Here is a 22,296-nt window from a genome sequence, read left to right on the forward strand (position 1 = left end):
CGAACGGATTCAAAATGATTTATCCACACGTGGCCCGTACAGTTCCCCTGCCCCAATCACTTATCCTGTATTTTATTTACAACATACAACTATCATATTTAATATAGAGTTACAATAACATAATTTGTGGAGAATATAATTCAGAACAAGGTTACTACTGTCTTAATCCTCATTTGTGTGATTAAGCATGAGATTATTATTCACCATGTTTTCGATCTGCTGTTCAAAAGTGGAGATACCACGCAAGAGGTAAAACCAATGATGACTTCAGCTGCCAACCCAATGACACTGCCCTGCTCTTCAAGATATCCTGCCATAACATGACAACAGTCTTCAACACTTTCTACTGTCCTCCAGTAGGCCTACATGCATGACAGAACTTCTGGAGAAACGTTCGATAGTATGTCTTGAAAAACATGGTATAAACATGAAAAAGGGTATAGTGTGTCTCTTTGCAGCTATTAGATTAACGGCACATTTCTGTAATCGCGATTTGATAGAGTATCCCATTATGACATAAATTAATTGTACCACACGATGCAGATCCATCTCTATATCAGTCATAGGTGAGGCATTTGAAACATCTGTGAGAGATTGGGTCGACCAATGCTGAAACCACAAGGATTTACAAACAGTATCCACAGCCTAGATCTTTGATACTATTGGCAAGCAGCTGGGTTTAAGGCCCATAAGCACTGTGCGTCATGTCAGGTCCCTAGTGTATAGTATATAACTCATTTGAGGCAACATCATGATGTGAACGTTGATTTTTACTTTGCACGCAAGTCCATGACAACCACACATCACCTGCGCGAACAACACTGAAAGATGTGTAATTTGCCGAGGTTTTCTCATCAAATATTAAGTATTTGTGGATTTTAGAAGGTGGCTTAATATGTAATCCTGTCATGTGGATTTGTAATTTCCCTTTTTTTTCCCCCGCAGTTTAAATTCCTTCAAGGATGCTGGCATCCCAGTTTGTTATTCGCAATATTACGCTCATAACTTGAGTAAACATAATTAAAACTGTTTGGGAAAATCAGATTATTTTAATTTAAGTGTTTCACACAATTTACCGAGTGTTTATACATAACTTGTCTCGTCTACGTTTTCTTTCTTTTTTCTCAGATTTTTTTTACTGATAATTATTATTATTACTAATAATTATTATTACTTTCTTTTTGAGGGGGGAGGGGATTAATTGATCTGAAATTAGATTGCATGAATTGGTTTTGTCTAGCCCTTTATACAAACGGAAAACAATCTAATCAGAAGTGTTCTTATCTTCAATTGATTTCTTCTTTATCATCTTGATACGGTATGGTCAATTAGACACACTGGGGGAAAGAAACTACCGGAGGAACTGGCTGGTATCAGCTGGTGACGATTGATTCGATGGTTTCGTGTTGAGGCTAGAGTTTTATGAGGGGAAATATGATCATAATTAATTTGCTTTGTCTATCAAAACACCATCAGAATTTCAGCTCAGACCCACCTTCGTTTCAGGTCATTGCAAATTGATGAACTTTTATGGACAAGCTTCCCATTAAAGCGTGTACAGTCAAAGTCCATTTACCTTTTACTGTTAATCATTCTCTCTTCATTGTTATAAGTGTATGGGTTGATGGTAAATACATTTAACCCAAATGCATTAAATATACATTCCGGAAAACAAGCAACGAAGCTCATGAAATATGATTTATGAGTGACATGTTTCCTGGTGGTCGCTTTATAAGCACGTCACTCATAAATTATTCTGGTTTGTTGTCCGCCATCTTGGTATTGAGTCTGTAAGAGAATACCGATATTGTTACTGCTGCTGTTGGGAATTGCATGTTTGTTTAAGTCTTTTTTGCGGCCGGTGTCCGTTTCTGCAGCCGGCATTGTTGCTTCATGCATGCTTCAACTGACGATGCCGTTGCTATTGGCGACAGTGGCGGCGCTGAATTGTCGCTTAGTGTGTCGTAGTCATCAAGTTGTCATGGTGTTGCGATATGCGACCGTCGTCATTCTTTTGGTTTTGTACACATTTTTTATTTGAGTCGTTAAGAGTTTCTTCTTAGTTTTGTGAGTCATCAATCGCCAATCATCACCAACTATCAGCCCAGATTTGTGTTGGATTTAAAAAGGAATGAATAAAATCGCTCAAGCTTATTAAACTTATTGGTCATGCCGCCTTCTTCGACGTTACCTGTCGAAGAACTTCAGATTGATTATCACGGAGGAGTTAAGTAAAAGTGTTTTAATAATTCATACCGAAAATTAGTCAAAATGCAAGAGGCAGGCACCATGGAGGTGCACCATCAGCTGCAGAGAACATAATTTGCCATCATTGCCGTCGAAAATGTGTGAAAGGTAATTTTGGTGAAGGTGTTGAGGTGTTACTTGACTGTGATGGTGGTTTGCTTCAGTGGCGGGAAATACAACGCGTAACCATGGTAGCGTATGTCCCATTATCGTTTAGTGTGATTCGATACATCTAGGTCTCATTTATCAAAAATCTCTTGGAGAGGCCCGTAGGCTGGTACCCTTTAATGGTGTGGGATTTACCCCCAGACTTTGGGTAATTTAACGTTAGTACTTGACGTAACGTGATCTCTTCAACATTTCCAGCAGTGTTTCCATCACTTCTATGATGATTTGATGAGGGGGAGAATTTGGGCCCATTTGAAATATAATTGGCCGTAGCTAGCCGTACTATTACTCTAGAAGGAATCGACGTCTAGTAGAAAATCTACGTGAGCAGTGTACACACTGCTTTGTTTGATAATCGTGCCTCGCGCGAGCCATCAGTCAGCCCGAGTGCGTGCTGAATTAGGCGTTTCGCGTTTGCCACTCATAATAGTTTGGCCGTCGCAACTACGTGTACGATGTTTGTGCTGGGATATTGCAAAAGACTGGCCCCAAGTGACTCTCATAACATGTCCTTTCCGCGCTAAGTCAATGTCCTCCTCTCTTCCATACATAATGTGCCTGTTTTGTCACCTTGCCAAGGTTTCTTCCATCTCCTGTCAAGAATGACATTTTCATCTTTTGATTTGAGCTCTCCCCCACCCCCCCCCCATAATTCACAACGTAGAGTGCATACTCACTATTCGCTCTCCACGCGTCTAACTGTATTTTGAAAGCGGTTTTTGTTTATCCTTTATATGAAGTGATTCAAAACATCGACACACGTCTGATCGCCTCACTGATATCAGTTCATCTGAAAGAAAAACTAGTCGTATTCCAACGTAGTGTACTTTCAGCACTTTCGCACCTTTTGATGTTCGCAACCGACCGCTCAAGCGTAGACCTTTCGGTTACAACGTACTACAAGTACTTCTACGAAAGTTATCTCGAGAAGAGATCCTTCGAGTTGATTCCCCCTGCCCCCCTCCCCGCGGTCTCTATCTTCTCTCTCTCTCTCTCTCTCTCTCTCTCACCTTTCCTATAGTCTGCCACCATCCCAGACGACGACAGGAAAGTGCTGTGATGATAACTGTAAACACGCCGACATCAAAATAAAGACTGACGCCCAATCGATGTCCTGAAATCGATCGCTGGGATTCGTTCGGAGAAAAAAGGAAAACGGACGTTAAAACACGGACTCCCCGTGCGCCCGTCACGGCAAGTACAAAAACAACACCATAGGGAGATGCTGCGATATGCACTGACGTGTTTTGAATAAATATACCTTTTGGTGGGGGAATGAAATTTTACTTAGCGGTTGTTTGTGGATGTTGTTGTAGACTTTATAACAAAATGATCTTTTTCCACTTTTTCTGGGTTTTGTTTGTTCAGTTCAGATGATCTCGCTTATCACACGTGTCGGGGGATTTATCAGCCATTGTCATTACTGGTTGAACAGAATGGTGATTTTAATTGGGTAAATGCTGGCACGTGGTTATAACGGTTAACCTTTTGAAAAATGCCCATAAGCATGTGGACATTTAATGCAACCTAATAGAATTTGACAACATCAAGTCGAACCAGATTTATCGATTGAGCTTTTGGGGAAGTGTCACTTTAAATAGAAATAAACGTGTATGTCAAACCCAATTGTAAGGAACTAGGGCCCTTTCATCAAGGGGGTAACTCAAGAATATCAAGATTATATTTAAGATACAGTCCTCATAACAGGATTCAAAATGTCATTCCTGTCATAATGTCAAAGGAGGAATGAATTTGGAGGGCGAAATCCGTGCCGTCGCAGATAAACAATAAGGAAATGTGCGTCCGATTCGCAATACATTCATCATGATGAAATCAAGCATTAACGTTTGATCCAACCTGAAAGGATTCAATGTAGGCGTTGTTATTTTTTTTTGCTTTACTTACTCCCGGCGAAATAAATATTATTTTAACCCCTTCTTGTTTCTTTACCGTCTCTTACATTGTCATTCATAAACACGTCAGGTGTTTTCGCACCTGTTTGAGTTTCCAATAATGATAACTTGACGCTTCGGTTTTGATGAGAGTCTGAAATAGTTGGCGCTAACGAAATTATATATTATGCACAACCTAATGCCGACGTCTGTAGATAAACCCTGATGTAATTTGGCGGGATTTCAAACTACTTCCCCACGAGCATGTCATTTCATGTTAGATGTTTTGGAGCCTTAGCCACAAATAAATGTCTTTATAGTTCTGCTGGAACTCCTCACAGTGCCTCCAGCTATGCCATGAGTAACTGTATGAGACGAATATAAATTTAGTTTGTGAGGCTCCTGAAAAGTTTGTGAGGCTCCTGCGGACAGACAACAACAGTACAGAACAAATAATGCAGACTGAAGACAGAAAGTTTAGATTTCCTTCTGTCTTGGTTGGACCTGGTGTGTATTGCTTTCCGTAAGACCGTCTGCCTCATGGAAGTGAAAAGCATATAGAATACATATCACATACTGTATTATATATAGTATATACATACTGTATAATGACTGATGGGTTATATTCCCTTTTCACTGATTGTGGCCTAACTGTGGATCGGAAAAGCAAGCCCGAATGGCCCGTGAGGCAAGAGAAATGGAAATCGGCTTTTGTTCAGAGAGAGCTTCATGCCAGTCGCTCGCTGGCTCGCGCCCGGGTTGTGTGCTCAATTTTTGTCTTCAATTGCAACTGGCATGATAGGAGGAGACGGGGGAAGCCAAGGGCACAGTTCGGGATGGCTTTGCTTTTTGGGGGAACCGACGAAAAAAGCCAGTCGTGATTGTCAATGAATCCTCTTCGGATAAAAAAATTCCGGCAGGGACGTATTTCATTAACTGTGTAAACTGCATTCAATCAGAAAGAATATCGTGCTCGCGGCTGCCACAGAATCCTTACACCATCACATGCCATATGCTGATAGATAATGTGAGTGGCTGCCACAACCGCACGCTCACATTCATTCCTTCGAATTTATTTATTCAAATTTCAATCCAAGCAATTTTTTGTAGTCACTGTTGACTCGAGCAACGGTGCAGGAACCACAGTCCCTGATATCCACTGACAGACAAGACTGCAAGATTGTTATTCGCGAGTGATGCAATTTCTTTTCTTTTTTAGTTTGACTCTTTTTTTTTAGCTGAAGAAATACTCAAGTGTTTTCAGTTTCCTTTTTTCTTTTGTGTAACTTTAAGACGCTGAATATTTAACCTGTTTCCTTTTTTTCCCTTGTGCTGTCACACATGGATATTTTAATTTGGATGTAGAGGCCAACATTGCCACTGGCACACAATGGTTTCTTTTGTCTAATTGTCACGGCCATTGTAGATTATATTTTCTTTTACCCGCGGGATGGCACAAGGATTGATGGTCATTCCATTAAACTAAAAAGGGAGCTTTGATTGAGTACCCCTTGGATGGGGCGGTTAGATTATTGGTAATCATTACAGAGAGTTTGACTGGAAACCCCCGTATGAACAATGGCTGATTTCAAAGGCTTTGTCAGTTGGATACATTTAGATAAAATCTGTATTATGGTACAAATCGTTAAATTGTATCGAGCTTAGCGATACATAATTCCGAAAGACATCGGATAAATAATGTTGGTTGTCAAAATATTGACTTAGAAAACACACCAGTGCAAAGCTCGGGGAAAAAACAACAACATAAATGGCAGAAAACATAATTATTTTAAAGTTGATGAGAAATTATATTTTATTATAAAGCTTATCTGTACTTAAATTAAAAAAATATTGACTTTAGTGATAAGCTGGGGAAAGAAACACTTTAACCATTCAGAGAACATATTTTAAACGATTACTTTGGATTTAACTTTAAAGGCAGTGGACACTATTGGTATTTACTCAAAATAATTGTTATCACAAAACCTTTCTTGGTAACGAGTATGGGGAAAGGTGGATAGTATAAAACAGTGTGAGAAACGGCTCCCTCTGATGTAAATAAAGTTTACGAGAAAGAAGTAATTTTCCACGAATTATTCATTATTATCTTGCAACTTCGACGACCGATTGTGCTCAAATTTTTACAGGTTTGTTATGTTATGCATATGTTGAGATACACCAAGTGAGAAGGCTAGTCTTTGACAATTACCAATAATGTCCAATGTCTTTAAAGATAACCTTTACTAAATGACTATACCCATAAATACAACAGCGATTATTATGATTATGATACCTCATACATATTTAAATTTAGATCATTCATGTTAAACGTACGTTTTGACCGTCAATGAAACTGGGAACAATGATTGTATTGTTATTAAGGTAAGGTCATAGATTAAAAATACTCCACTATTAATGCCCATAAAAGCTTACACAGTGGGAAGCACTGCAGCTGTTGGTAATATAAACTATTTTGAGAAAGTGACAATGGTTTGAATAATGTTTCACCCCAAACAATTGATTCTTAGAAACGATTCATGCATGAGTCAATTCTCAGATTTCGGTTTGTTGGTGTCAATTCGTGAATGCTGGTGCCAGAGCTTCGGTTGGTATCCACTGTCACCTCCCTAAACGTGGATGGATTTGAAGTGTCAGGTTTTTTTTATTTTTTTTTTTCTCATCAAAGCAACCCTGTATTCAGCTGACACTTTCACATGTGAATTTTTCATGTATTTAATTTCGCCTACAAATCTACATTGACAAAAACCAATCTCTGACCCCCATTTGGGGGTTTCACAAAACACCGAACAAACTGTATCTTTGATGAACAATTAGGTCTATACAGTTGCGAAATTAAAACATAACAAACTGACTGTTTTTACGACCAGTTATGTTTATAGATTGATCTTCGTACTTGACGCTCTCGAAACTTGAAACTAGCTGGTCACAAAGTTATTTCATAAAAGGTGTTTGACCATTCACAATGGTTTGAATGCATATTATTATCACACACTGCTTTTTATTACGACAGCTTGCTCCTCCAGGCGTTATTAGTATTGATTCAATATTATTGGTATTGTAAGCGTCCTTTGCTTTCGCATTTTGCTCATTTGCAGCGATTTCTGGAAAGTTCAGACATATGGTAAAATAATATTTAATTAATATTTATTTAATATTGTAACTGTTTATAACTGTTTGGATAGATAATAATACCATGCGGTGATGTGGGGCCTATTCGTCCGTTAACGGTAATTTAAAGTTACTCGATACACGTACTCAAATATCAAGTTGATTTATGCAGATCTCATACTTATTATAGGTATTATGGAATCATGAAATATTAATATAATAAATAAACACCCATAATATTAAATAGTCTCTCCGGATACCCATTACTATTGTTTGAATGTTTAAACTGTAATTAAACCTACGTGCAACTGTGAAGTTGTTTGTCGAATGCAGTTGTACGGAGCATCATGATAGCCAGGTGAAAGAGTATGCCCGTGATTACCGTAGTGTGGCTATAGTGTCTTAAGACCCTAAGCAAGAATCAATGCACGAATGAACCCCCTTCTCAACCCTTCTCAACCCCAATTAAAAACAGAACCTAAGCTATCTCTTGAGTCTCACACCCCCAGAAGTTGTTCTCCACACGTAATCGTTAATAAATCAAAAGGTTGCATGGCGGGGGGAAAGAGAGGGAACACCCCGACCGTCGACTAGTTAAAAATGACTCCAATTAAAAAACGGCAAGCTCGGCGCTAATCGGCATTCAGCAGTCCGTGTTGTGCCGCTATGTGGCTTTGGGCAGACCACGGGATCATATGTAGGGATTGGATACTGGCCTGAGCTCAAACCATCATCGTGAAACACACCATTATTTAGTCTAATATAATCAAACTAAGCACCTCTTAACCCGCGACGCTGCTCGGCTACAAGCTACTACTAAAACGTTTATTGAATTAGACGAAAACATAGAAGGGGGAGCAATAAGAATCGTATGGCGTGGCGAGGAATGTAATATTCATAGCAGAACGATATCGCTGTAATTGATGGGGTTTCGAAATTTTTTACCAACCGCAGTAGATGGGAGATTATGATTTCAACCCCCTTTTCTCTCGGGATTATTGTCTGTTCTTATAGCGTTGGCACAGTTCACTTTAGGATCTATTGTGTTGCTGTTTGAGACCAACGCGCCTGCGCGCCAAAAACAAGGGTCATCCACTGGCTCTGAGCAATGAGTGATCAGAGCGACTGTGGGAGAGAGGGAAGAGATCGCCGGGCAAGGTCTACAATTCTACATGTTTTTTCCTCAACTGCAAAGTGGAATGTTGCGTTTGGCCAGGGGACACGAGCCGATGTAGTCATACGGTGAAGAACAATCTGCTTATTAAAGAGCGTGCGTCTCTCTGCCTCTGAACGAACGGACGGACAGCGAGCGAGCTGAAACGCCTGTATAAACCATTCAGGAACTTGCTCTTCAAGGGGGCAATCCCACATCCTCTCCCAAGACGCAGGGTGCTTGCTACAAGGACTTCAAGGTGTCTTTGCAGGTCGGCCGGGCACAAGGCCAACCGTTTACGTTGTTGTGGATGAGGAGCGTGTTCCAGCCGCAGTGTTCCGGTCTATGTCATGCATGCGTGTTTTGTAGACAGACGAGCATCTAACTTTTGATCAGCACTGCCTCACACTGTACGCTGACCGACGACTGCATCACATGGATAACGGGGAGGACTATCAGATCTATCATAATCATACGGGGACACAGTTCCGTGACCGGATGAGGACACCCAACAGTTTATCAACACAGTGATCACACAGTTGAGTGGACCTACAATACACTACAGAAAAGAAAAAAAACACTGCGTCTAAAACCCGTTCAGTGACTCTGGACCAGTTTCTGTTTACATAGCTATTGGAACTCGGCCTGGGGACTCCAACTATTGTTACATATTTCTTTTATACTTAATAAACCCTGCAGATCGACTGACAAGTGGTTTTTATTTGAATGGATGGAGATAGCGAGCGTTCGCCATTTTGAAGGGTCTCAGTGCTTCACTGTCCTCATTTGAGAACAACAAAAATGGAAATTAATTTCGTCAATGCCCTGGTTGGGCTGCTGTTTTTTATTATGTCAACTATGATTGGAGCTACTTCGTCGCTATGTGTGGTGGAGAATGATACCAAAAATGGAAAGGACCTAACGATCGCCGTCTTACTGCCTCGCTATCCATGCCGGGGGTTGCAAGTACACTATCCGTTCTTCCTACAGATGGCGGGGCCCGCCATTTCGATAGCTTTACAAAGTGTGGAATCTACGTTACTATCCGAAAGGGATGTTAAACTCAAAATGATCGACACCGAATGTGAATTAGCAAGCGCACAGTTTTCCATGATAGACCTTATGTTCAACGATACCGTACATGTAGTGTTAGGACCGGGTATGGAGTATGTGGTCTCGGCCGTAGGTCGACTCCTCGCCAAGTGGGGGATCCCACAGATCACGGCCGGTGGACTGGCCGCCGGGTTCATGACGAACGGCCAGAGAGCGAGCGACTATTCTACGCTGACGCGAGTCCAGGGACCTTACAAGAAAATGGCCGGGTTCACCTCCCGCTACTTCTCAAATATGGGCTGGAATCATTCCATAATGATATTCTTCGACAATGAGAAGGTCACGAGCGACTGTAGATTTGGAGTCGGTCCTATTTATAATCTGAATTTAAAAGCTGGTTTAACTGGAACATCCTACAAACAGATCGACGGTAAAGAAGAAGACTTTACTTATCAACAGACAAAGGATCTCTTACTGAATACGATCAGACCGGTTTCAAGAGGTAAAACCCTTTCCCTTTTCTTTTTTCCGATTTCAATCCTTGTAATAAACAAAGTATACCTTTGGTTTGTGGAACCGTTTGATTGTTTTAATCATACATAAGTGTAAAAAGTATACAACAAAGCTCAAAACTGTGAAAATTTCATTTCTAAAGTTGGTCTCGTTTATGAGATATCGTCGAAAATTCGGAGCGAAAATGCTCATGCAGAAATCTTAATCCTTAAAAGGAATACTCAGTCTGAAAAGCGTTACAACAGTAATGCTTCTCATATTCCAATTTCGGGGAATAACAAACGAATTTTTTTTACACCACATTACTCGGGAAGTGAAACATTTCTCAAAATGTTTTGTACTTTCGAAAGCTGGCAATAGTTGGTATTGCCCTGAGTTTTATGATTTCATAACGAATACTTTCCCTTTAAACATAATTAAACAAATACAAATGAACAAAACCATGGAAAATTATATGTGACAAGGGCATAGCACTAGCAAGTTTCAGAGTTATTATTATTATTTTTTTTTTCTCTTCAAATTTTAGAGAACATGCTCATACAGTTGTAGATTATTATCTCAATGGGCTTCAATGTCTCCTTAAAATATCGAATACGGTCCCATTTTACAAATTGATCATGCTGTCATTAAGTTCCACAGCACACTGCAAAAACTGGGGTGCTAAAATGTACACCATGTAAACATGGGTTTTGTCACATTGTAGATGCCCAAGGGGGAACCAAAATGACTATCATGAATAACAACACTAATATAATTGTGAACATTTGTTATTACAACACCCTATGGCGTAATTTTTGATTACTTCGGTATCTATAATTATGTGGCAACACCAATGGCGTCAATTTTAAACACCCCGTCGTTTGCACTGCGCGGACAACATTCCACAATGTGTTTCGTGACTAGTTGGAAAAACAACATTCTTGCTTACGAAAATGCTATCTTAAAAAACATGTGTTTATTTGGATCAGTTTATCTTAAATGTCAACCATGCATTGCGATGGACAGAGAACCCCTTCTCTGTCCTCAAAGCTGCATCATTTAGAACACTTAATTGTCTATTGAACATTGGATAGCAACATTACAGTGCTCATTGCACGGTGAATATTGTGTTTATCTTAAGTAAACATTTATCGATTCATACGTTTTGAACTATAACCCAAACTGGATACAAATCAGTGTGTTATGTACCCTTTCTGCAAACATGCTTTATTGAATCGAGGCCTCCCCTCCACTCCACCCTAAACAATCAAGATGTTTTAAGTTTGCATAAATATTGTTGTCACCAGGGCTTCGTATAGCTTCAAATCCCTACAGGCGAAGCAGTCCCGTTTCTTATAGCATGTGTGCTCCCCGCTCCCAAACACGCTGTTAAAGATGTCTGTATTTATGAGTCCGGTGTCGTGGCAGATCGGTCAAAACTCGAGCTGCCTCGGGGGGAATTTATGCTCCCCAACGGACTGGCTGTTATTAAACAATTATAAAGAATCCAAGAACTGCCAAAACATTTTGACAAATCTAACGAGCTGAGTGTAACCAAGCGTAACATTGAAAGTAATGTGTCGTGAGCAATGTGGCGTGTCATGCAATGCTACTCCTCATATTATTTGAGAAGTTAGCATTTTTGCTTGTCATGTATATGAATACAATGCAGTTATATATACATGTGCGTCGCTGTAGACTTTGACATTTTGTTAATTTATAATAAACAAGGTTTCCAGACCAGCACACAGCGCCATATACTGCCATTGTTCAGGTTTAACAGTAATATAAATACAGTTGCCGATTTACTCTTGTGCTCGTTTTTTGTTGTCCTGTCATTCTTTTCTGTTTGCTAGTGTGCGTCGCTCACGTAAATTACGATCCGTAGCTATATGTACTGACCTCAAGCGACCTTGAGCTTCATGGTTTAGGAACTGTCGTAAATTTAACCATATCAGTATGTTGTAATCCCTCGGCCTTTCACTCCGAGCCTAAGGACCGACTTACTCTAGCTAGCAGAGTCGTCTCGACATCAGAACAATTTCATCTTTACTCTATACACAAATAGCCAACACAAGTGCAGGCGCTACTCTGTATATTATGGTCCAGACTCTAATTAATTAATGGCCATAGCAACATAGAAGAACTGTATTCACGGAGAATATTAAGAAGAAATACATAACACACAACTAGTTTTATCTCATGTTAATATCCAGACCATGCAGAGAAGCGCTCGCAGTTTATCCATGGCCTTTAACACAACACAGATACACTGTGTGCATTGTCTTGTAGTTCCAGAAAATCGTACGCCCGTGTTTTAATTTCATTTTATCGCCAGTCTTGCAATCTCTCGCCTTTAGAAAAATACAGCACACCGGCGTTGTAACAACAATCTCACATATAACTCGCTATTGAAAAAAAAATTGTGTGTTCAATATTGAAAACAAGAAATCGTCAGTTTGCCGTTGTGATTGAACGTTGTCATAATATTTTCTTAATGCATTGAGATAGACGATTATGATTTGATAGTTCGTTCTATCTGGACCCCGTATGTCAATAAAACAAGCTAACAATTTGTTTCGGGGGGGGGGGATAAAGTAACGAGTATTTACTGTTGAGCAATGCACGAGTGGAGTCGCGCTTGCGCGCCGAGGGTCATCCGCTAGGCGAACTCGCTGGGCTGAGAACGGGTCTAACTCTAACGGGCGCAAGGTCTAGTCTAGTTACCCAGTTCATACCACGCAGAAAGGTGAGAGCGGTATGAGTGTGTGTTTGGTGATTGTGTAACAGTGTAACGTGTACTGGCTGTGGTATAACATAATCCGTCGCCGTGAGAGTAAGAGAATGCAGTGACAACCAATCCAGCCTGTCACAGCTTGTGTTGGTTTCCAGAACTTCAAGAAAACTCTCCTCCAGAGTTTGGGGGACGGTCGTGTACTCAGGGAGTAGGCATTATAATTACACGATGACTTGTTCACACACCGACGCAGAGGTGCTGTGATCATCAGCACGTGGGAACCAGTGCACTGACAGCCTCCCTTACGTTGTCATTGCACACACTGAATGACACGTACCAGTATTGAGTAAGTTTTATTATTAAAATGTCATAGACCCGCGAGGTTGTTTATTTTCATGCTGCGGCAATGGTGTCAATGCTTGTGGATTAACTTGGTTGGTGGTAGCGGAATAATAATACTGATCACAAGGCCTGAGTGGATGACAGTCGAGGAGTTTTAAGCAAATTAAGGATTATGCACTTAGTAACGCAAGGGTGGATTGTCTCCAAAAAACCCAAGAATGGTCATGGTCCAGCAGTACTCCATATAATGTTGATAAATACTTGAATGTGTTCGCGATGTCTGCCGATTTTTGTTTGAAAGCGGTCTTATGGAATGCTGCCATCTCCGTTATTTTGACATTAGGGACAGGTGCACTATTAACAGGTGATGTTAGTGTTAATAGTGGTATCGATCGAGTAAAGAATGACATTGACATCAATATTGCTGTTCTACTCCCTCGGTACCCGGTGGCGTGGACGTATGCAGGGGACACTGTCCGGTACCCCTTCTTCTCTCAGATGGTCCTCCCAGCCATCTCGATTGCCATCGACAAAGTCCGCCGGACAACCATGCAGAGTAGAAACATCACATTATTACCCGTTGTGGACACCCAGTGCAAACTGAGCACTGGTCAGTTTCGCATGGTGGACTTGGAGATGAACTTGAAACCAGATATGTATCTGGGCCCGGGGTGCGAGTACGCTACCTCGGGTATAGGGAGGTTCTTAGGTCACTGGGGTGTACCTCACATCACGGCCGGCGGGCTGGCCGAGGGGTTCCGTGGGAAACAGAGGGAGGAATTCCCAACACTGACCCGTGTGCAGGGTAGCTACAGGAAGCAGGGTGGGTTTATTGCCCGGTACTTTCATCTAAACAAATGGAATCATACACAGTTACTTTTCTTCGAGACGGAGAATGAAATCAATGATTGCTACTTAGCCATGGGATCGCTGTACAGAACACTACATGTAGACAGAACTCAAGTCAGTTACCACGGAATAAATAAAAAGGATGAGGAATTTACAAAAGAGATGTCAAAAACTTTACTGGTGGAGAAAGTCAAACCAGTGGCAAGAAGTAAGTGATTTATGTTGCTCTCTACGTTGTCCGTTGTCCAACCCATGTCACATTTTCAAATTTATTGGAAACTTACTTTAGGGGAATATTTATGAACAGTCGTCAATAAGTTAACAGATTGTAAACGAAAAACATAGACTGTCAAGGATTTTCTATAAATATCTTGCGGCATTCCTGCATGCGTTTATTTATTCTCCTTCCACAGCATGTGACTATCCACGACCCAGTAATATACTGTGTTAGCCTTTAGAGGTTTGGGACAGGTAAACTGATCCCCTTTTCAAAAGCTGATGTTCTTTGAACGGTGTAAATACTTCTGCAAATATGCCCCGGCGTGCTGGACATATATGCTTATGTGCTTTGGTCCCCATGAAGATTTAGCTATCTGGCATTGCTTGGCCCCCATCTCTGTGTCTGAAGACTTGCTTTCAGGCTTAATCAAGCCTAAGTAGGTTCTGCGCTTCAACACACTATGAATGTCAGGTTCACGGTAGAAATCCAGCAACACAAAACAGAATACAGGGCTTTTGATGCAATGGATCGTTCACCAATCCATCACAATTTTTTTTCCAGACTATTTTGTTGCTAGCGTGCTGTGCAGGATTGGCCTTCAGTTCGCACCGCCCATGGGGACCTCCTCCAGGACATCTTGTACCGTCCTTATACTCTGCCCTAAACAAACACCCTAAAGTCATTCTGTTCTCATGTACTCCTATTGTTGGCTTGAATTGAGCAGTACGGCTGCATTATACACACAAACCCACGAGGGGAATTGGTTTTATAATACGCGGCTTGCTAAGTGTTGTGGAACAAAAATACCCACATAAATAAAGTGAGACTTTCTACACTCACACAATCGAGTGTTACATTCAAAATTAGTTTACGATTTTCGTAGATACTTGAATCATGAGTCTCGTAAATGGTATCTGTAATAAATAACGGTTCACTGTGTGCTTTCTACCATTCATATAGTTCCACTCGACTGGTTCTGGTACATTTGTATACCTGTTTATGTGTGTTGTGCTGTCATTTAGCCTTTGCGAAAGACTCTCCAAGGGTCGAAACGTCAGGCAATTATCTACTTTGCATTTATAACTATCCTTAAGGTTGGTGAGCAATTTGCAATCGGCTAATTCCATTTTCTCAATTACGGTGTATACAAAAGAAGATAGCGGGATTGGTGCGTGTGCTGCCCTGACAAGCTGTTCTTGGATGCTCTTGTTTGGGGTGATTATACTGTACCCGTTGTTGTAAGCCATTTTCACCCGGTGGCATCTTGTTCTGTGTATACATACACACTGCAGGATATACAGTGGTAATTGGACCTGGTAGTGTCACCTCCATTACTGACTTCAACACGGAATTTGATTTCAGACCCCTTTCATACATTCCCGCCGGGTCTAAAGGGATTTCTGGCGGATTGTACTCCGTCTGCTGACCATTATTTGTCATCCACTTTAGTCTGGAATGCCATTTTGACTTGGCAAAGAAGACATGTCTACGTGTTATACCATACGATCAGCAGAACCTGAGGTTTTTTCCTTTCTCTTGGTGCACTAGTTAAAATGGTTGAAGCAAGAAGGTAGAATTGAAGGTTTTCCCATTTCCCCCCTTAAACACGAGTAAACCTTGATTGATGGATTTCAATAATAAGAGTGAGTTTAATGTGTAAGTGAACGGTCTCCCGATGAATGCCAACCCAGCCTGGCCTCACGTTAATGTTCTCGGCACAATTACCAGACTGAATTTTTCTCACACTTTGAGCTTACGATCCCCTAAAATACTATAATACATGGGGTAGGACTTGCCAAAAAGGCAAAAAGCTCTGTGCTGATAAAGCCACATGTTGTTACCACCATGCCATAAACAGGGTCGTGGTGACGACTGCCATATATCATCAGCTACACGAACTATATTGATGGTGCTGGCTGCGCACGTGCCATACACTGCCGTTTGAATCAACCGTTAAAGTGTTAGGGCGCCTCCACGGGCTAACGTTTGCAGTTAAATCCGTACCCGAGTTATGACCCAATCATTATGTACATATTCAGCAAATTCTTTCGAAACGTTACCATACGGTTATAATTACATAGGGGAAGACTGACTGACAAATAATGATGGAATTTAAATGCTAAGGATATTTTGTCCTGTATAGGCCTACATTAATCATCTTTCAATAATATGCGGGTCTATTTTAAATTCAAGTAATTCATAACATGAACATATTTGTTCCGTACTCTTTGAAAAAAATGCATCCATTACTAAACACATGAGGAAATAACAAATCACATTACAAGCCAATAAGCGTGAAATTAAATAATTTATAACTAGAAATGAATAAATACATATTAAATGTGAAGTTAAGAACTATGTACAATAAGAGGTGGAAGATAATTGTGCTGTTAAAGCCATTGGACACTTTCGAAACAGAAACTAATTTTTAAAGTTCACAGATTTACAAATAACTTACAGGGTTTACATAATGAATGGTGAACGATTTCTCTTGAAATATTATTCCATGAAATGCTTTACTTTTTGAGAAAACATTAAAATAATATCTATTTTGAACACATGTCATGACACGGCGAAACGTGCGGAAACAAGGGTGGGTTTTCCAGTTATTTTCTCCCGACTCCGATGACCAACTGAGCCTAAATTTTCACAGGTTTGTTATTTTATATATAAGTTGTGATACACGAAGTGTGGGCCTTGGACAATACTGTTTACCGAAAGTGTCCAATTGCTTTAATGATGTTTGTATAATCATCTGGGATCGATATTTTTGTAAATAGTGATTATAATGGCAAAAATTTAATTATAAATATTTTGTGATTAATTTTTGGTTACATTAAACAACATGATGTTTCAGTCAAAAAGATGTCGACGTAGTTACCGGTATAATATTAGACTGGTAATTCTTTTGGATCCTCAAAACTATGCGTGATTGTACTATTAATAATGGAATCAGAGTCCAGTGGTAAGACTAAATTTGGGGAACACAGTTCCACTTTTCTGTCGCAGAAAAATGTTTCATAATTCGTTGACATGAATCATGAGGTTTTTAATTAGTTACCGAAGCACTTCACTAATGTACAGAATCGTCAATGAGGAAATGTAGGTAGTGGATATTGGTTAATGTAATATATTTCTAATAATTTTTTGTTCGGTACTTTTAATATTGAGCCATCTAGGTTAAGAGCACAATCTCAGAAGTACTTATAAATGTGTTAATATAACGAACCCCGTTAGCCCAAATTCGTGAAGTACATTTTTCTTTTAATAAATTATTCATTGTTTCATTCCGAAAATGGATTCAAAATGATATATTGCTTAGGCTTATTTTTCTGTTGTATTATTTAATCAACAAAGTGCACTCTCCCCATAAAGTCATAATCCCGGAGATTTTTAAGTACAAAAACGAACATCATGAGAAAAAGGGCTACTTCCCCTCGAGACAACCAGCCATGACTTGCATAACTTGATCTAGACTTCTTAACAGAAAACAGCAAGACAAGTAGGATTTTTACTCTTCCGATTCTAAGCAATCATTCAAAACCAAACACGGTCCGTGAAAAAAGGACATCACTTTGCGTTTCGACCGAACCAATCGTTAAATGCCACGCACGGCTGCTTCATCGATTGAAAAAACAGTACGATAAACTTGTAAAAGGCCTTGCAAAAATGAAGGGAGAACTTAATGGGGCTTTAAAAAGTTAGCCGCCGACATCCCGTCCCCAAAGCTCTTGAAATTATCTTCTTTCTAGGTAATGAAGTGGAAGCACCCACTCTTTCAAAGTTTAATGTTTTTTTAAATAATGTAATTATTAATTCAAGCATTAATTAATAGGGATAATAAGTCTAGCCCCATATTGACTTTACACATGTAGTCTTTGTATACGTAAAAAAAATGCACACCAATTTATTTTTTGGTGGTCTGCTCAGTGGCTCCCAACAAGTGGATAGGTCATGGGATATAATGGTGTTTTCTTACAGAACATGATCAATATTTAACCGGCAATCTGGTAGGATATGTAATTATCCAGTCCATGTTAGTCCATCAGTGCAGTCATGCGTCATAGCTGTAAATCATAGCTGTAGTTTAAATGGTCAAAAGCCATCGTGCGGGTAAAAAGTAAACATTCTAAGAACCTTGTCAATGGATGTATTGGAGTGGATCACACAAACAATTTTTTCTTTTTGGAAGAGGGGAAACTTTTCAATTGAAAAGATCGTTTTAACCTGTGACATAACATGTTTACACCTCGAAGCCTGAAATTCCTGCAGGCACAATTTGTACAAAGCACAATGAAAAAAAAAACGTAAATGTGTTACATACTGTACAATGAATTGATACCGCCTTTAGAGAGGAAGAAATTGAGTATCTCAACATGCTTTTTGAATAACGAAAACAATGTACGTTGTCCTACGTAGGACCTGATTGATGTCTTGCCATGATTTTCTGTCTTTTTTTGGTGCGTGACATTTCTCTTCCCGCCGGTGGAGACTGTTTTTCATGTTTGTGTCTTTGTGATGGACACGTTTCGATAATTGGCACTAGTATACGGATGTAGTTTTAGAATGTCGGTGAATGTGGATGTTCTGTCAAAATATAACCAAATCACAACCATGAACGGATAAGGCATAATTTAATGCACAACCGATTCATATAGTGGGCATAATGGGATCAGTTAAGTGTGGTTTGAATGAGAGATAGTCAACTTTCACCAACCGTCTTGGACTAATTTAGAAATGACGAAAGTAATTGACAGTTTTAATCTGATTGTGTCTTCTTCTGAGATACATCTGGTAAGCGTTTGGCAGTTCCATGCCCATCTTATGGGTCGTGCATTTAAAAAGAGATTGTTTTATTAAACTACCAATTACCATGAAGCATTGGATTTACTATCAGAGATTGAGATTGTAAATGGTTTTGATTTTCGTTCAGATTGTCATATTATCTTTACAAGATTTTTGAAATGGATTTCTTTTTCGCGGTACACACACAGACCTTGCAGACTGTCTTGCATGCGAAGCAGCGCCCACAAGAGGGCCCTATTAGTATTTAACCCATGGACACTTCGGGCAACACTTAATGATCGTAAAAATGTCACTACATTTTTAACGATGTTCAAACACTGAATAAGAACTGTGTTAGTTAATGCACAAGCCCAGTGTGGTTACCAAACGACGTTGCAAACCCTCCAAATCTCATTGTTTCTTAATCGACTTTGCATCGAAGCGTTTTGTTAAATTAAATAGACTTTACTGTTGACTTTTTGTATTGAGGAATGCCTCTCTTATCCACAGGATAGAAACATCGGTTACTGGGGCTAAGTTGTCCTTGAGAGCATGTCAACACAGTGGATGATTTAATCTATTTAGCAAAGTATTTTAAATTCAATCCTTTTCTTGATGGAAAGATTATTGGACCGAGTTAGCTGCCTGTGATTTTTTTTATTTCCTTGAATTTAGTTTTGGTTAAAGGTTTTTAAAGGCAGTGGATACGTTTGGTAATTGTCAAAGATCAGTATTGTCACTTGGTGTATCTGAACATATGCATTGAATAAGTCTGTGAAAACTGGGCTCAATATTGGTCATCGATTTGCATCGAACTTCTTGTGCTTTCAGATGCATACATAAAAGGCTTCAGCTGATCGTCTTTTATTATTTGAGTGAGAAATAACCTCTTTCTCAAAAACTGCGTTACTTTAGAGGGAGCCGTTGTTATGCTAACAACTATTTTGAGTAATTACCAACAGTGTCCATCCATTTAATAAGTGGATGGTACTCTCTCTATGGCCATGATTGGCTACATAATGCAGTAGATCACGATGGAATTGTTGGTTTGGGTTGTTTGTGTGTCCTTGTGGTTAGAATGGCATGATGTATTCTTATACGCTTTTGATAATGGTGTTTCAAACTGCACTCATTGTTTGCTTTAGTCTTTTGACAATCTTTGGTTGTTGGTTCTCATAGGCTGGTTATACAGCCAGATATCTCTACCATGAACGTACCTGAGAATATTGTTAGAATAGGGATAGAAAAATAATGCGAAAGTAGTCTTCAGTTGGGCCGTATACGCTACTGGCCAAAGCTACGGCTACTTTTACGGCTACAGCTACGGTTACTTCAACGGCTACGACTGTTTCATATACTTCTACGCATGATGACGCTGAAGTATAGACATATCCGTATCTTTAGCCGCAAACTTGGACACGAACTGACACCTTATTATTCGCCCCTTTCTGTGAAAATTAAACTGCGAACAATTTTGACAAAATGTGTTTTCAACACAAAAAGACATTGTATTCAGCTTAACGCATTATGCCAAAGTATCTGAATTGTTCTTAAGCAACCAATCAATGGAGGCATTTTGCATGATGGACAGTGATTTGGACAGAATAAAACCGAATCTGTGGAAGTATTAGAGGGTCAATAGTCTTTGTCTGTGAGTCTGATTTGCTGATTGGTTCTCATTGAACGGGACGGGAAAAGGAGGTACTTTTGATTATTAACTGGCAGAACTAATGGATTGAATAGTCACGCTCTTTCCACTGGAACAAGTGGAACAAATCATTTTAGGTGACATTCTCTGTCATTCTTACTTTGTGACTGTAACACTACATTCAAATTTAGAGTTCTTTTTAATGCACTCCCCCATGTAATTGGATAGCTTGTGAATGAAAGAGACGCAATTCCAGTGTCCCGGTAACGAGTTGAAACTTGAAGGGGCGGGGTTCTTGGATTGGATTGTAACAATGGTGTTATGCAGTGACTTTTTTGGGGGGGTTGCAAAAGAAATGAATGGTGCATACAAAGTGAACTGTGATTTGACCTCATTGTATCTAACGCACCTTGCACTTTGTGCATTAGTCGTGAAGGAACCATGAATGCATTTGTTTTTATAAACAAGGCTTGAATGGTATATAGGGAACTGCAAACTTGCTACTCTATCCAACCGCTAGGCCCTACCCACGTTGTCTCCTCGTTGGGGTGCACTCTGTCTTTTTATTTACCCAGCACTCGTGTCGAGAACAAAAACGGACTGGAGTTTCGTGCTACGCGGGAGGTTACTTCAATGTGGACTTTTGCACCGAGCCGTGGTTTAGCCTGTGAATCCGACCGTACCCTGCACTCAAATCACGTCGTCGGGTCTATTACGTCCACGCTTTACCAACTTTCCCAATTACGGACAATTATAAAGCACTTAAATGTTTTTATCACATTGCACACAAAAGGGGGGCTTGGGTTAACGGCGTGTGTGCGTTGTATCGCGAAGCCATTAGATTTTCGCTCGCCCTGGCACGGATTGGTAGCTAAAACACTCTAGTCCATGAGTCCATCACATCGCATTAATATGGATTGCGAACACACACTGCTCTTGGAAGACCATTTACAGAAATTCATTGTATTTTTAGCTATAGATTAAGACTTTTACCCGAATTAAAAGCTCCTGAATATAAAGGAATCTGGACCGAGGAAAAGTTTTTCAAAGGCCAAAAGAAAGAAACACGAGTTGCCATTCAATTCATTAGTGGCATTACGTTTTCTGTGGATCATAATAATAAACACAGTGTCGAGCTTAAGATTGTGTAATATCGCCAATGGTCTTTATATGAGTAAATCTATTCACATCCTGTTGTTTTTAATAAACACACTATCAATCAGGCCTGTCAATATTGTATCAAATTAGATTGCGTTTGTAATGAAAACATGTTCCAGGGTTTTTGCACGCGTTAATTTTGTTTCATGTTTATTAGGCAACTGTGAGTTATGATTGTGTTATTAGATTCTATGAGTCTTCGCATTTGACAGTATTGTAAACGGAAATGGTTATCCGGTGGTTTAGCCAAGGATTGGGTATACATTTTATATTGAGAGCTTATTGGAACTAATCGATTTTCTTCAATAACTGCAAATCATGTACTTATTTATCTTTGGAAAATTAATGATAAGGTACTTAGAGTAAAGTACATACATCTATAAAATATTTAAAAAACTAAACAAAAAAACAAACATATATTCG

At 39.7% G+C, this 22,296-nt stretch overlaps 2 protein-coding genes across 2 annotated transcripts; both read left to right on the forward strand.

The window, feature by feature from the left end:
• The first annotated feature begins 9,447 nt into the window (after positions 1-9,447).
• LOC117287978 (atrial natriuretic peptide receptor 3-like) lies at positions 9,448-10,704 on the forward strand. Its single transcript, XM_033768643.1, has 2 exons — positions 9,448-10,144; positions 10,682-10,704. Exons 1-2 carry the CDS (start codon positions 9,448-9,450, stop codon positions 10,702-10,704), a joined length of 720 nt encoding a protein of 239 aa, XP_033624534.1.
• Positions 10,705-12,776: 2,072 nt separating this feature from the next.
• On the forward strand, positions 12,777-14,340 carry LOC117288507 (atrial natriuretic peptide receptor 3-like). The gene has a single exon (XM_033769395.1). The coding sequence runs from the start codon at positions 13,490-13,492 to the stop codon at positions 14,276-14,278; it is 789 nt and encodes a 262-aa protein (XP_033625286.1). The 5' UTR covers positions 12,777-13,489; the 3' UTR covers positions 14,279-14,340.
• Positions 14,341-22,296: the final 7,956 nt, after the last annotated feature.

This window comes from Asterias rubens, chromosome 3, assembly GCF_902459465.1.
Source record: "Asterias rubens chromosome 3, eAstRub1.3, whole genome shotgun sequence".
Lineage (NCBI taxonomy): Eukaryota > Metazoa > Echinodermata > Asteroidea > Forcipulatida > Asteriidae > Asterias > Asterias rubens.

Excerpts from the sequence above, each read along its gene's own strand:
- LOC117288507 (XM_033769395.1), top strand. The coding sequence starts at position 13,490 with ATGTCTGCCGATTTTTGTTTGAAAGCGGTCTTATGGAATGCTGCCATC.
- LOC117287978 (XM_033768643.1), top strand. The coding sequence starts at position 9,448 with ATGATTGGAGCTACTTCGTCGCTATGTGTGGTGGAGAATGATACCAAA. Across the intron at positions 10,145-10,681 it reads GATCAGACCGGTTTCAAGAG|AGAACATGCTCATACAGTTG; the intron begins GTAAAACCCTTT and ends TTCAAATTTTAG.